The 14,717-nt window shown below is 44.9% G+C and overlaps 1 protein-coding gene across 3 annotated transcripts in view; it reads left to right on the forward strand.

Annotated features, from left to right (window-relative positions):
• Positions 1-1,021: 1,021 nt before the first annotated feature.
• LOC125464750 (phosphorylase b kinase gamma catalytic chain, skeletal muscle/heart isoform-like) overlaps positions 1,022-14,717 on the forward strand; it is a 97,303-nt gene continuing 83,607 nt past the window's right edge. Inside the window, exons 1-2 of one of the 3 annotated variants that reach the window (XM_048557524.2) lie at positions 1,022-1,589; positions 2,233-2,324. In XM_048557524.2, coding sequence (XP_048413481.1) covers positions 2,242-2,324 — 83 coding nt within the window. In that variant the 5' untranslated portion in view covers positions 1,022-1,589; positions 2,233-2,241. Of the gene's footprint in view, positions 1,590-2,171; positions 2,325-14,717 lie in introns of those variants that run through there. The other 2 variants (XM_048557522.2, XM_048557525.2) reach the window with 2 other exon arrangements.

A 14,717-nucleotide genomic window follows, 5' to 3' on the forward strand; every position in this document is an offset into this window, starting at 1 on the left:
TTCATGCTACCCCTCCAAAGAGCTTCCCACCAGACCCAGCAGTCTATCATATCCTGTAAACCCATATTTTACCATGGCTGATCCACCTAGCTTACACTTCCCTGGACACTCTGGGGCAAATTAGCATGGTTAATGCCCATCTTTGGATTGTGGGAGGAAACCAGAGGGCCCAACGGAAACCCACACAGGGAGAACATGCGAACTCCACACAGACAGCCACCCAAGGTTGGGATCAAACCCACTTCCATGCCGCTGTGAGGCAGCAGTGCTAACCACTGACCTACTGTGCCTCAGGGAGGTCCAGGTAGAGGGACATACAAACACACACCTGAAAGCCACACAGTGAAGACTTGTAGCGAGGCTCACGGCAGAAAGACATGCAGCAACCCTAGAAGATCCAGGAAAAGATCTAGCCTGGCCTGTGCAAACCCCCTTCATGGAAAACAGCCAGCCCTACATTGGGGAAAAAAGAAATACCAACAGCCCCAGCTCAAACACATGGATTGTTATAGGTGATAGCCCTTTCTCAGACAGACTGAGCTGGATCAAATATAAATATTGTGCAAATTTGGGAAATGTTCACAAAATTTTAATAAGGAATATTTTACTAATAAAATCAAGTTGAACCTCACTGAAAAGAGTACATTTAGTGTTTTTAATATTATATCTGGTTGAAGTGTCCAAGGCATGGGCAACAATAGACATTTGCCATTTTTGTTTCAGGAACTAACAGACACTGACATTGGTCTCTCAGCCAATGAGGCCAAACTTGCAGTGTGTTTCTTTTCCTAAGGTTCCCATAGGCACTGCAGTGTTGCCCCATCCACTGTCTTCATCTTCGCTTACCCCCTCCCCATTCCTATTCACTCATTTCCCTTCTTCTGATCCCTGATTCCCGCCCCAAACTCCTTCACCTTAGCCGTTTCCATTCCCCATCCTCCTCACCCTTTCACCCCTGCCCATGACCCCTACCTCTATTCACCATTCCCCCTCCCCACTCTCTCCCTCCATTCCATTCCCCATCCACCCTAACTTTACACTTCTCAGCCCCTATCCCCTGCTTCCGCATCCCTTCACTGCTAGTCCCATCCCGCTCCTCCTACACCATTTCCCCTCTCATCTTACATTGCCCTTCCCCCTCCTCATAGTCCCTCCCTTTCTCGGTCCCTTCACTAGCACCCCTCCCCCCCTTTCTAACTCTGTTTTCCCTCCTCTACCCCTTCCCCCTCCATTCTCTGCCCTCACAACTCACCTCCCCCTCCCCGTTCGCTCCAGCCATCTCTCCCCATTCCTCAATCCGCCGGCTCTCCCAGTGCCCACCTCTCCGTCTTTGTCTTTCCCAAACTCATTCCCTCCCATATCCCTCTGATTTTCACACCGCCACCCCCCCCCGCCCGCCTCCTCGCCTCCTCCACCGACTCCCCCTCACGGTTTGACAGACGCTGCATTCAGTGCCTGAGAGTTTGCTGGAAATTGTAACTGACTATTGAGTTTCTGATTGTATTCTCTGTCTCGGAGTCAGTCTCACATTCTCCAGCCGCACTGGAAACATATTGATCCTGACGCTGTGCAACTGCCGCATACTGAAGGTAAGAGCCGAGAGCGGACGGAGCTGAACGAGAAAAACCTCCGGAAACGGACATTGCAACTCCTTCCCCATCACACTTCAAGCTCCTGCCCGTGCACTGCCCTCTCTGTACCCCCTCTCCATTCCTTCAGCTCTTCCTCCCCTACTACTGCCCTCCCCCTTCGCCGTCCCCCGACTCGCGCCCCCCCCGACTCTCGCGCCCCCCCCCGACTCGCGCGCCCCCCCCCCGACTCGCGCGCCCCCCCCCCGACTCGCGCGCCCCCCCCCCCGACTCGCGCCCCCCCCCGACTCGCGCCCCCCCCCGACTCGCGCCCCCCCCCCCAACTCGCGCCCCCCCCCCAACTCGCGCGCCCCCCCCCAACTCGCGCCCCCCCCCCCAACTCGCGCCCCCCCCCCCAACTCGCGCCCCCCCCCCCAGCTCGCCCCTTCCCCCCCCAACTCGCCCCTTCCCCCCCCAACTCGCCCCTTCCCCCCCAACTCGCCCCTTCCCCCCCAACTCGCCCCTTCCCCCCCAACTCGCCCCTTCCCTGTCACTAACTCTATTGGTATCCTTTAAAGAAACAGTTTTCTTCTCTTGGTTCAGGTCATTGATGCCAGAATAAGGATATCAAACTGCTGATTAATTGCGTACTCACTCCCATAAGCCAGGTATCATGACCCGTGAGGAGGAGATGCCAGACTGGGAAGGAGCCCAGGAATTTTATGCCAAATATGATCCAAAGGATGTCCTTGGCCGGTGAGACCTTATGGCTTTGTTTGATTTATTTAAAATAATTTGGTTAAATTTTATCGCATACTATCAAACCAAATGATGCCCTCAGCAATAGATTAGAAAACCATAATTTTTTTGTTCAGTTTTCTGAATCATTTCTCTTAATATCTCGGAATAAGCTGTTATTGAGTAATTGTTTAAATTAAGTATTGAAATGTGAATGGAAGGAAGACCAGATTCTTGCGGAGCCAGGAAGACTTCACTTTAAAAATAGTCGATGGAGCTAAGAAGTTATCGCAATTTCAGACATCCCATTTTGCTGAAGCTCACCTGTGCAATTTCACTTAGTTCTGAGTTCCAACATATGTAGCTTTGATAGTTACCTTGATCTGCAGTGTGGGAGTTATGAATTTATGGATTGGACATAAATTGTCCTGAAGGAGGGATAGAATCTGTTTTGGTATCATGATCTGAAGATTATTTTATATTCCCTGCTCTTTAAACAAGGAAGTATAACAGGTTAGAAGTCCTTTGATCAGGCATCTGGCAGAGGTCAGTAAAAACATTCTACTTTTCATGCATTTTTAGCAGAGGTTTTCATTGAAATTTCCCAAGGGATACATGTATGTCAAAATGAATGCTTGGTTGAATTTTAAAAGCTGTTATTAATAATATTATCTCTGCATGATTTTCTGAGTGTGTATTACAATAGACAGCTTTAAAAATTTGATACAAAATGTGGTTAGAAATGTTTTTATATAAGCAATGCAATCACTTGAATAACTTTACAAGATTTGACAGGATTTCATGCATGCAAGTTCTTTTTTCATAGTCAAGTATGAATGAATTAGAACAGTATCAAATTGTTTTGTCATTTTACAAAACTATTCACATGGTCTCCACAGTGTGCCTGTGGTGGTAGGAGTAAAGGAACAAAAGCAGTCCATTCTGCATGTGTAGCCTGCTACATTGTTCTGTTATCTGATCATCTACTTCAATGCCACTTTGCCACACTGTTTCCAGAAATCTATCAATTTCTGTCTTAAGTATGTTCAGTGTCTTTTGGGGTACAGAATTCCAAATGCTCATTACCTTCTAAGTGAAGAAATTCCTCTTCATTTCAGTTTGAACACCCCCTCCCCAACCTTATCCTAAAATCCTATAAACCTGATTGTAGGCTCATTAGCTAAAAGAAATAAAGTATCTACATCTACTCTGTCAGATCTTCAAAGAAATTTGTAAGTTTTAGTAACTTGTCATCCTCACATTACTCAAAACTCTAGGGAATACAGAACCTCTCCTCAGAGAAATAAATGCCATCCCAGGTATTATTCTGGTGAAATTTTGTTGCCCTCCTTCTGTGACAAAGGTTTCCTTACTTAAGATGAGGAGCCCCAAACTTTATACAATCCTCCAAATGCTCTTAGCAAGGCTCCACAGCAAAACATCTTTAATCTTGTGCATACCATTTTTTAAAAGTGCATTATTCCTGTCTAAGCCAGCATTTATTGTCATCCCTAATTGCTTAGGCATCAATTAAGAGTTAATAACATTGTGGAGGCCTAGGAGCCTCATGTGGGTCAGACCAGGTAAGGATGGCAGATTTTCTTCCCTAAGAACATTAGTGAACCAAATGGGGCTTTCCTGACTATTGACAGCATGATGAGACATTATTGGATTCTTAAGTTCAAATTTTTATTGAATTCAGATTCCACAATCTTTCATGGCAGCTTTTGAACCTGGGCCCCCAAAACAATATCAGGGTCTCTGGATTAGTAGTTTAATGATTATACCATCACCATACCATATCATATTCCTTCCTTATTCATTGTTGCACCAGAAAATCATGATTAAGAACACTGTTTTGTTGTTTTATTAGATAGATTCCAGACCTATACCTTTAGGACTCCATGACATTAAGCCTTGTGACACTCTGGTACACAGGTCTTGTCTTCAGCCACACTCCCTGTGTAATGGTGTCAGTGTAGAGTCTTCAGTCAGTTATGTGTTTGTAATATACACTAATAGCACAAAATCTGGACTTCCATCTATGGTATTGTCACTGTGTAAATAGTGTTAATCAACTTCAAAACATCTGCCTCAACATGAACACAATGCACTGTAATATACCTTACATGGACTAACAAAAAAAAAGTGCAAAACCTATGGACACCAAAACTTGCTAAAATCTCAAAATTTAAAGAATATTCTACCTTTTTGCTTCCTTTTCTACAAATCTTCATGAAAGAAGATTGCATATTTCATTTTTAAGAATATGGACCATATTGGAAGTTGGACTGCTAAATAGCTGAAATAACAGAAGCATTTTGCAACTTTGAAAGATTAGATGCCACACATATTTAGCTCTGCAGGACAGTGAAGCAAAGAGATTATTACTTTGACACTGTGTTGGCACCAACAGATTTTGAATTAAAGAAATTCTGCCTGACAACAGTCCTCTGGTTAAATTGCAGTTTGCTAAAAAGCTGTAAGTGAAAGATTACCAGAGACATCAAGAGCTTGTGAACCGAAAATATCTAGTTTTCCCTCCTCTCCATCCATTTGGGGATCATGTGGGGATAAAGAAAGAAAAAAAGACTTAAAGCAAAAAAAATCAAGTAAAGGCCTATGTCTGCTGAATCAACTATTGAGGTGAAGAACGGTTATTGATAAACCTACAGCAGCCGGTCATCAATGCTAAGTCTCAAGAGTAACACAATTTCATCCACCCATGAAATTTGAATGGACATCTGTTTACTATCTATATTTTTTCCACTCATGATGTCAGTGTCAAAGAATCTGCCTTCAGTCTAGTAGCCATAAGTATACATGTGTATATTTGGGATTTTTGAACATATATAGCTTAAGTTACATTGTAATAAATTAGAAACCCTTTCTGTTCCACTGCTCTTTACTAAGTGTGTTGCAATAAATAGTTTTTTTTTACCACTACTGAAGGAGTCTGATGAAAATTTCCTTTGTCCTGAATAGCAGTCAGTCAGGCAAATTGTTTGACTTGATGGTCTCGTTGGGTTTTTGTACATTCCATAGTGGTTTGTGGAAGCAGTGGGGCACAATTACCAGCACATCACTTTCCCTTTCCCACATGCTCACATTTTCAGTCATGGCACTTCACGCTTATTTACATTATATTGCACTTGACAGTTCATGCGTTTTTACTTGTCTAAGTTTCCTTGAAACCTGTAGTGATTGGAAACATGCCAACGCTGTTCTCATTGACTATGAGATTTTTGACTGGGGTTGTTAACCTGAGCCATTCAGGGAGCTCTGGATGACAGATATAAATAGGAGATTCAGAATGTCTCCTCAGTTTAGGGACTGACTCTGAGCTGGCTGGTTACAGCCCACGTACAGTGCGTATGTAAATACAGGGTGACTTGGTGATATGATACTGGCCTCTGTGCATTTATTTCACTGGCAGTGAGAGAATGTCATACCTGAAGAAAACTCACTCACAGCAATTGACGTTAAGTTGGGTTAAGCATTTCTGGCATCGTGCCTTAATTTGGAAAGCTTGAAGATTGGGCCTGGTATCTGGAAAGAAACTTTTTTTTTCCAGCCAAATGACTTTGGGGCAGATATAAACCAAAGAATAATCCTTCTGACTGCTTGCAGACCTGTAGCATTTTTGATTATTAGGAATTTAACTTTCCCGATGCACAAGATAATAAAGGCTTTCAAGAGTCTATAGATTTAGCTAAGGAATGTTACAACCCTAAACCTCCTCTAATTCTCAGGTTCTATCGGTTTTATTCGGCTGCTTGAGAATGAGGGGAATCTGTTTCGCGATTTTTGACAAGGTTAAGAAGACTGGCAGAGGTACATGATTTGGGCTAATCTTGAATGAGATACTGAGAGACTGGTTGGTATGTAGGATTAATGATGTAATCATGCAGAAGCACCTACAGGTAAATCCCAACTGGACTTCAACCAGGAACTACAACTTGCTTTGTCATGAGGAAATGCAGCAAGTGAAGCATGGGAGCTACAGAGCTTCGCAATGGAAGTGGTCACCTTCACCTGTTTGTCGGAGCCTGGGGAACATCGATTGAGTGTAGGCAATCGCAGGGCCTCACGCAGGACATATCCTGAGCAGAGGGAACTCAATCCAGCCCACAACAAAACCTTGCAACAAAGCTGATCCTCAGACAAATGGCTAAGAAATTCTTCAGGATTTGGGCCTGCAAGCTATTGTAGTTGAGACAGAAAAGGAGCCCTATGAGGCCTGACTGGAGTAAGAGAACTCAATGGTCAGAATCCAGGAGAGTGCACGCCTTGGAACGTCCACCTACATGTGGGTTTGAACAGTTAAAATTGCTTAGCAACATCCAAATCAGAGCCGATTAAAATAAATGTCTGGTTCTCATGGAGCCCAATACCCACGCATCTGTAACAGTGGTTGGAGAAGTCTTCAACAAGATTCAGCTCTTATGTTCATGCAAGATCTTTGCCACATTAAGGACATATTCTGGGGAACTGTTACAGATTAAGGGCATAATAATAAAATGTGAGGCTGGATGAACACAGCAGGCCAAGCAGTATCTCAGGAGCACAAAAGCTGACGTTTTGGACCTAGACCCTTCATCAAAGAGGGGGATGGGGTGAGGGTTCTGGAATAAATAGGGAGAGAGATGAGTTGCTGTTCCTGTTCCCGAAGGTTGCAGGAACAGCAACTCATGTTCCGCCTGGGAACCCTGCAGCCTAATGGTATCAATGTGGACTTCACCAGTTTCAAAATCTCCCCTTCCCCAACTGCATCCCTAAACCAGCCCAGTTCGTCCCCTCCCCACACTGCACCACACAACCAGCCCAGCTCTTCCCCTCCACCCACTGCATCCCAAAACCAGTCCAACCTGTCTCTGCCTCCCTAACCTGTTCTTCCTCTCACCCATCCCTTCCTCCCACCCCAAGCCGCACCCCCATCTACCTACTAACCTCATCCCACCTCCTTGACCTGTCCGTCTTCCCTGGACTGACCTATCCCCTCCCTACCTCCCCACCTATACTCTCTCCACCTATCTTCTTTTCTCTCCATCTTGGGTCCGCCTCCCCCTCTCTCCCTATTTATTCCAGAACCCTCACCCCATCCCCCTCTCTGATGAAGGGTCTAGGCCCGAAACGTCAGCTTTTGTGCTCCTGAGATGCTGCTTGGCCTGCTGTGTTCATGCAGCCTCACATTTTATTATCTTGGATTCTCCAGCCTCTGCAGTTCCTATTATCACAGATTAAGGGCACGTCTTCAGTTCCAGTCTCCAATGAGAAACAATTGGTGTAGTTATTGGCTGGCCAACAGAAGACAGCGAGTGGTAGTAGAAGGAAAATATTCTGCCTGGAAGTCAGTGGTGAGTGGGGTTCCACAGGGCTCTGTCCTTGGGCCTCTACTGTTTGTAATTTTTATTAATGACTTGGACGAGGGAATTGAAGGATGGGTCAGCAAGTTTGCAGACGACACAAAGGTCGGAGGTGTCGTTGACAGTGTAGAGGGCTGTTGTAGGCTGCAGCGGGACATTGACAGGATGCAGAGATGGGCTGAGAGGTGGCAGATGGAGTTCAACCTGGATAAATGCGAGGTGATGCATTTTGGAAGGTCGAATTTGAAAGCTGAGTACAGGATTAAGGATAGGATTCTTGGCAGCGTGGAGGAACAGAGGGATCTTGGTGTGCAGATACATAGATCCCTTAAAATGGCCACCCAAGTGGACAGGGTTGTTAAGAAAGCATATGGTGTTTTGGCTTTCATTAACAGGGGGATTGAGTTTAAGAGTCGTGAGATCTTGTTGCAGCTCTATAAAACTTTGGTTAGACCGCACTTGGAATACTGCGTCCAGTTCTGGGCGCCCTATTATAGGAAAGATGTGGATGCTTTGGAGAGGGTTCAGAGGAGGTTTACCAGGATGCTGCCTGGACTGGAGGGCTTATCTTATGAAGAGAGGTTGACTGAGCTCGGTCTCTTTTCATTGGAGAAAAGGAGGAGGAGAGGGGACCTAATTGAGGTATACAAGATAATGAGAGGCATAGATAGAGTCGATAGCCAGAGACTATTTCCCAGGGCAGAAATGGCTAGCACGAGGGGTCATAGTTTTAAGCTGGTTGGTGGAAAGTATAGAGGGGATGTCAGAGGCAGGTTCTTTACGCAGAGAGTTGTGAGAGCATGGAATGCGTTGCCAGCAGCAGTTGTGGAAGCAAGGTCATTGGGGTCATTTAAGAGACTGCTGGACATGCATATGGTCACAGAAATTTGAGGGTGCATCCATGAGGATCAATGGTCGGCACAACATTGTGGGCTGAAGGGCCTGTTCTGTGCTGTACTGTTCTATGTTCTATGTTCTATGTTATCACTGATGGATAGTAAAAGGCTTGGGCCAAAAACCAATTGGCGTGGACTTGGTTGAAAAAGATAGACAAAAGCAGACATGGAAATCAGAAGGCTGGAAAGTGAAGGATTCATCAGTTTACAGAGTGGGTAGCTGTGGCCATACAGATTGTGAAGCCTGATGGCTCAGTCTGCTTTTATGGGGATTTTAAGCAAACAATAAACCGCTTCTTGCAGCCAGATCCCTCACACTGAGAACATGTACACAAAACTGGTGGAGTAAAGCTAGACATGAGCCATGCCTACTTACAACTGGATGAGGAGTCCCAGAGGTATGACATTATTAATATAATGGTTTATGCCAACATACAAAACTGCTATTTGGGATCTCATCAGCCTCCACCCTTTTCTAGCGTACAATGGAGCATATTTTACAAGGGCTACCCCAGCTTGCCATTTATCTGGATGACATGCTAATAATCAGGAATATCAATAAAAAGCACTTAGATAACTTAGACATAGTGCGTAAAAGTTTCTCCCAGGAGGGTGTATGTCTTAAAAATGAAAAACGTGTGTTCCGGGTGCCCCAAATGACCGACTTGGAATACAGAACCAACAGAACTGGGTTATACCCATCGGAAGATAAAGTGACAGTGATCAAAGTTGCCCTGGCTCTCATGTCTGTATCAGAGCTTAGGTCTTTCCTCGGCTTGTTGATACTTGTATGTAGCCTGGCCTCTATCTTGGCACCCTTTCACCTGCTGCTGAAAAAGACTCTGCCTTGGAAATGGTCCCTAGCTAAATAGAAGCTTTTAGGGAAATGAAAGAGTGTTGGCCCACTAAAATCTGAAGCAAGACAGAAGGAATCTGGGAAAACACAAAGGCATTTTACACATATGTGAGGAATAAGAGAATGGTCAAAGAAAGAGTAGGGCCGATCAGGGATAGCATAGGGAACTTGTGTGTGGAGCCTGAGGAGGTAGGGGAAGCCCTAAATGAGTTTTTTGCTTCTGTCTTTACGAAAGAAACGAACTTTGTAGTGAATGAAACCTTTGAAGAGCAGGTGTGCATGCTGGAATGGATAGAGATAGAGGAAGCTGATGTGCTGAAAATTTTGTCAAACATTAAGATTGACAAGTCGCCAGGCCCGGACCAGATTTGTCCTCGGCTGCTTTGGGAAGCGAGAAATGCAATTGCTTCGCCACTTGCGAAGATCTTTGCATCCTCGCTCTCCACTGGAGTCGTACCTGAGGACTGGAGAGAGGCAAATGTAATTCCTCTCTTCAAGAAAGGAAATAGGGAAATCCCCGGCAATTATAGACCAGTAAGTCTCACGTCTGTCGTCTGCAAGGTGTTAGAAAGGATTCTGAGGGATAAGATTTATGACCATCTGGAAGAGCATGGCTTGATCAAATACAGTCAACACGGCTTTGTGAGGGGTAGGTCATGCCTTACAAACCTTATTGAGTTTTTTGAGGCTGTGACTAGAAAAGTTGATGAGGGTCGAGCTGTGGATGTGGTGTATATGGACTTCAGTAAGGCATTTGATAAGGTTCCCCATGGTAGGCTCATTCAGAAGGTCAGGAGGAATGGGATACAGGGGAACTTGGCTGCTTGGATACAGAATTGGCTGGCCAACAGAAGACAGCGAGTGGTAGTAGAAGGAAAATATTCTGCCTGGAAGTCAGTGGTGAGTGGAGTTCCACAGGGCTCTGTCCTTGGGCCTCTACTGTTTGTAATTTTTATTAATGACTTGGATGAGGGGATTGAAGGATGGGTCAGCAAGTTTGCAGACGACACAAAGGTCGGAGGTGTCGTTGACAGTGTAGAGGGCTGTTGTAGGCTGCAGCGGGACATTGACAGGATGCAGAGATGGGCTGAGAGGTGGCAGATGGAATTCAACCTGGATAAATGCGAGGTGATGCATTTTGGAAGGTCGAATTTGAAAGCTGAGTACAGGATTAAGGATAGGATTCTTGGCAGTGTGGAGGAACAGAGGGATCTTGGTGTGCAGATACATAGATCCCTTAAAATGGCCACCCAAGTGGACAGGGTTGTTAAGAAAGCATATGGTGTTTTGGCTTTCATTAACAGGGGGATTGAGTTTAAGAGTCGTGAGATCTTGTTGCAACTGTATAAAACTTTGGTTAGACCGCACTTGGAATACTGCGTCCAGTTCTGGTCGCCCTATTATAGGAAAGATGTGGATGCTTTGGAGAGGGTTCAGAGGAGGTTTACCAGGATGCTGCCTGGACTGGAGGGCTTATCTTATGAAGAGAGGTTGACTGAGCTCGGTCTCTTTTCATTGGAGAAAAGGAGGAGGAGAGGGGACCTAATTGAGGTATACAAGATAATGAGAGGCTTAGATAGAGTTGATAGCCAGAGACTATTTCCCAGGGCAGAAATGGCTAGCACGAGGGGTCATAGTTTTAAGCTGGTTGGTGGAAAGTATAGAGGGGATGTCAGAGGCAGGTTCTTTACGCAGAGAGTTGTGAGAGCATGGAATGCGTTGCCAGCAGCAGTTGTGGAAGCAAGGTCATTGGGGTCATTTAAGAGACTGCTGGACATGTATATGGTCACAGAAATTTGAGGGTGCATACATGAGGATCAATGGTCGGCACAACATTGTGGGCTGAAGGGCCTGTTCTGTGCTGTACTGTTCTATGTTCTATGTTCTATGTTCTAAGACGTAATGCTGACATGCAATACCTCCCCATATGGTATTTGGTTAGTGTTCACTTACTGGTGACCCAACGGAGAGGAATAGCGTACACTTCCTGGACTTGGCTGATGGCAAGTATATTATGCCCAGATAGAGAAGGAAGGATCAACACTTATCTTTGGTGTGAGGTGGTACCACGAATACCTTCACAGATGTAAATTTGTCATAGCAACAGACTGCAAAACCCTGCTAGGGCCACTTAAGGAAGACAAGGCTATGCCGTCCATAGCGTCTGGTGGAATTCAATGGCGGGCCCTTATTCTCACTGCACACCATCACTAGTTGGAGGCCAAGTGCGAAACGGTAATGCTTTGAACTGCCTCCCACTGGCAGATACTCCGGTGATGCATCTCTTGGAGAATCCATTCTGGTCTTAAACTTTCTGGATACTCTTCTGTTCACCACTGACAGTATATGATTATGGACACAAAATGATCCCATCCTGGCAAAACTGAAACAGTTCATGGTAATGGGGGAAGCAGAAGGGCCATCACCACCAGGACTGAAATTTTATGGACCTGTTAAGATCCGATCACCATTGGAGATGGTGAATTACTATGGGAGTGATGCAAGAGTGATTGTCCCAAGCAAAGGTTGCCACCAGGTACAGGCCAAAGTCCACTACGGTCATCCAGGGGCTTCCAAAATAAAGATGTTGGCAAGACGTTATGTTTGGTAGCCGGATTGGATGCCAGCATAACTGCATTGATGGGGCAGTGCCTAGAATGTCAACAAGAACAAGGCAGGAATGGCTGGGTAAACCGTGGACACAGTTATGCATTGCTCAATGTTCTTTGTCATTATGGCTGCTCATTCAAGGTGATTTGACGTGCATAGAGTTCATTCAGCAAACCCAGGGAGGATGATTAAAAAGCTCTGAGCATTGTTTGCGACACTCAGGGTCCTGGAAGTATTGGTCATGGACAATGGGACGTCATTTGCCAGCAGCGAATTTGAGTACTTACGACAGTTGAATGATATTTCGCATGTTTGGATGGTTCATACTATCCATCGTCCAATGATCTAGTGGAAAGTAAAAGACTACAGCTTCACTGAATACCAAACTCTCCCGGTTTCTGTTTGGTTATAAGACTACCCCTTACGTAACTACAGGAATAGCTCCATCAGAGTTACTGATAGGGAAAAGACTTTGCACCAGGTGAAACCCGATATTCCCGGACCTGGGGGTGAAGATAAAGCAACAACAGGAATACCAGTGCCTGCTACATGCCTCCTCTCTGCAAAAGAGTCAGTTTACTCCAGGCAACGAAGTTTGGTGCCACAACCACAGAAATGGCTCGGCATGGGTACAAGGCAAGGCCAATGGGGGGCATATGTTCAGGTAGGTGAGGTGGCACTGAATAAACATGGAACACCTGAAAGCACAAACGGGGCAGAAGCAAAACATACACAGTCCCTCAGAATAGCCAGAAAGGCAATCAGAAACCGTGGGTTCTCCCCCTCTGTCTAGTGTCAAGGAAACCTCAAAATCTGAGATGGATGCATCCTTGATACTATTGCAGTTGGAAGAAGAGGGAAAACTCTCCCAAGTTGCTCCAGGCACAAGAGATGGGCTATATTCCAGCACACGCCCCCTGTGTCCAAGTCAGAGCTATGGACCTGGGGCAAAAACTTCCAGAAGGAACAGGTCTATATCCCTGCACTAAAGTAGGAAGTTGGAACCGTGCTCAATTGGATCTCATTGTATACGAGATCCTTGATTGGGATTGTTAACTTGGGCCAATCAGGGAGCCATGGCTGACAGATATAAATGGAAGATTAGAATGTATCCTCACTCAAGGGCACTGGTTTTCAGCTGACTGGTCACAGCCCTTGTGCACATTTAAATAAAGGGTGATTTGGTGACAGGATACCAGCCTCTGAGGTTATTTCAAAACCTTATTGGATCCTCTTCGCAATCAGGTAGATTAGGTCATTTTTAAATTTTGAAATATTACAACAGGTCATAATCATCCACATCTAAATTACTTGTAAAGGCCACGTATATAGCAGTGATCCTTTCAAAACCTACTGCCAGCAGTCTACCATCCTGAGAATGTTTCAGTTATTCCTAATCTTAATCTTCTGCCTCTTAACCAATTCTCTGTGTTTAGTTATAAATTACTTCTCATCTCATGAACTCAAAATTTGGTTACTAAACTGTATGGGACCTTATCAAAATCTTTCTGAAAATCCAAATGCACCATATCCTCGGTTTAGCTCTGCTACATGTAATAACCTCAAAGAAACGTGAAGCTCTTGACCAGTCTCAGGTGGCTTAGTAGCTGAGTGGATATCACTGCTACTTCACAGCACCAGGCACCTGGGCTCAGTACCAGCCTTGAACATCTGTCTGTGTGCAGTTTGCACATTCTCCTCATATCTGTGTAGGTGTGCTGACCTTCACTCTTATAGTCCAAAGATGTGCAGGTGAGGTGGATTGGCCATGCTAAATTGTCTGTAGTGTTCAGGAATTTGAGGATTAGCTATGGGACATGCAGAGTTACAGGGATAGGGGGTGTGTCTGGCTGGGATGCTGTTTGCAGAATCACTGTGGGCTTGTTGTATCAAATGGCCTATTTCCACACTGTAGGGATTCAAAGAAAATACTTGAGTTGGTTTGTTCAACATGATTTCCCTTTTCTAAATCCATGTTACTGCCCAGTTTTACCATTATTTTCAAAATGTATATCCTCTATAATAGATTTGAATATTTTCTAAACAATTGACTTCATTCTAACCAATATTTCTCCATTCTCTTTCCCCCGAAGCCCCACCCAACCAGCCCCAGCCTTCCTTTCTTAAATTTTGGGGCAGCATTTGCTACATTCCAGTCTTCTATCATCTTTCGAGAAACCATAAAATATAGAAAGAAAATCACCATAAAGCTCATCCAATACAGGAAGCTTGTTAGCTCTTGATTCAGCTAACTTTCAAAGTATTTCCTTTTCTCCCGAGCAGTCTAGCTATAACTTTTAGACCATGTCCCCTAGTTCTATAGTCTCCAACCCATGGAAATAGTTTATCTACCCTGTCTTCTCCTGTTAGTATCTTGAGGACTTAGATCAGGCCACCCGTTCACTTCTAAATTCTAGATAAAACAGGCCTAAATTGTATAACAAAACAATGAACTGCAGGAAATCTGAAACAAAAACAGAAATTGCTGGAGAGACTCAGCATCCATGGAGAGAAAGCAGGGTTAATGTTTTGAGTCCAGCTTCAGAACATCTGTGGGTAGAACTTAGGAATATAAAGAGGGCAAACACCTTACTGTAATAGATCCTCAATCAATTAGTAGACAATTGTGGAGCAGATATGCAGACAGTTCAGGGCCAGGGTGCCCTGGAGGGAGGGGAGATCA

Source organism: Stegostoma tigrinum, chromosome 27 (assembly GCF_030684315.1).
Source record: "Stegostoma tigrinum isolate sSteTig4 chromosome 27, sSteTig4.hap1, whole genome shotgun sequence".
In the NCBI taxonomy this organism is placed as follows: Eukaryota; Metazoa; Chordata; class Chondrichthyes; order Orectolobiformes; family Stegostomatidae; genus Stegostoma; species Stegostoma tigrinum.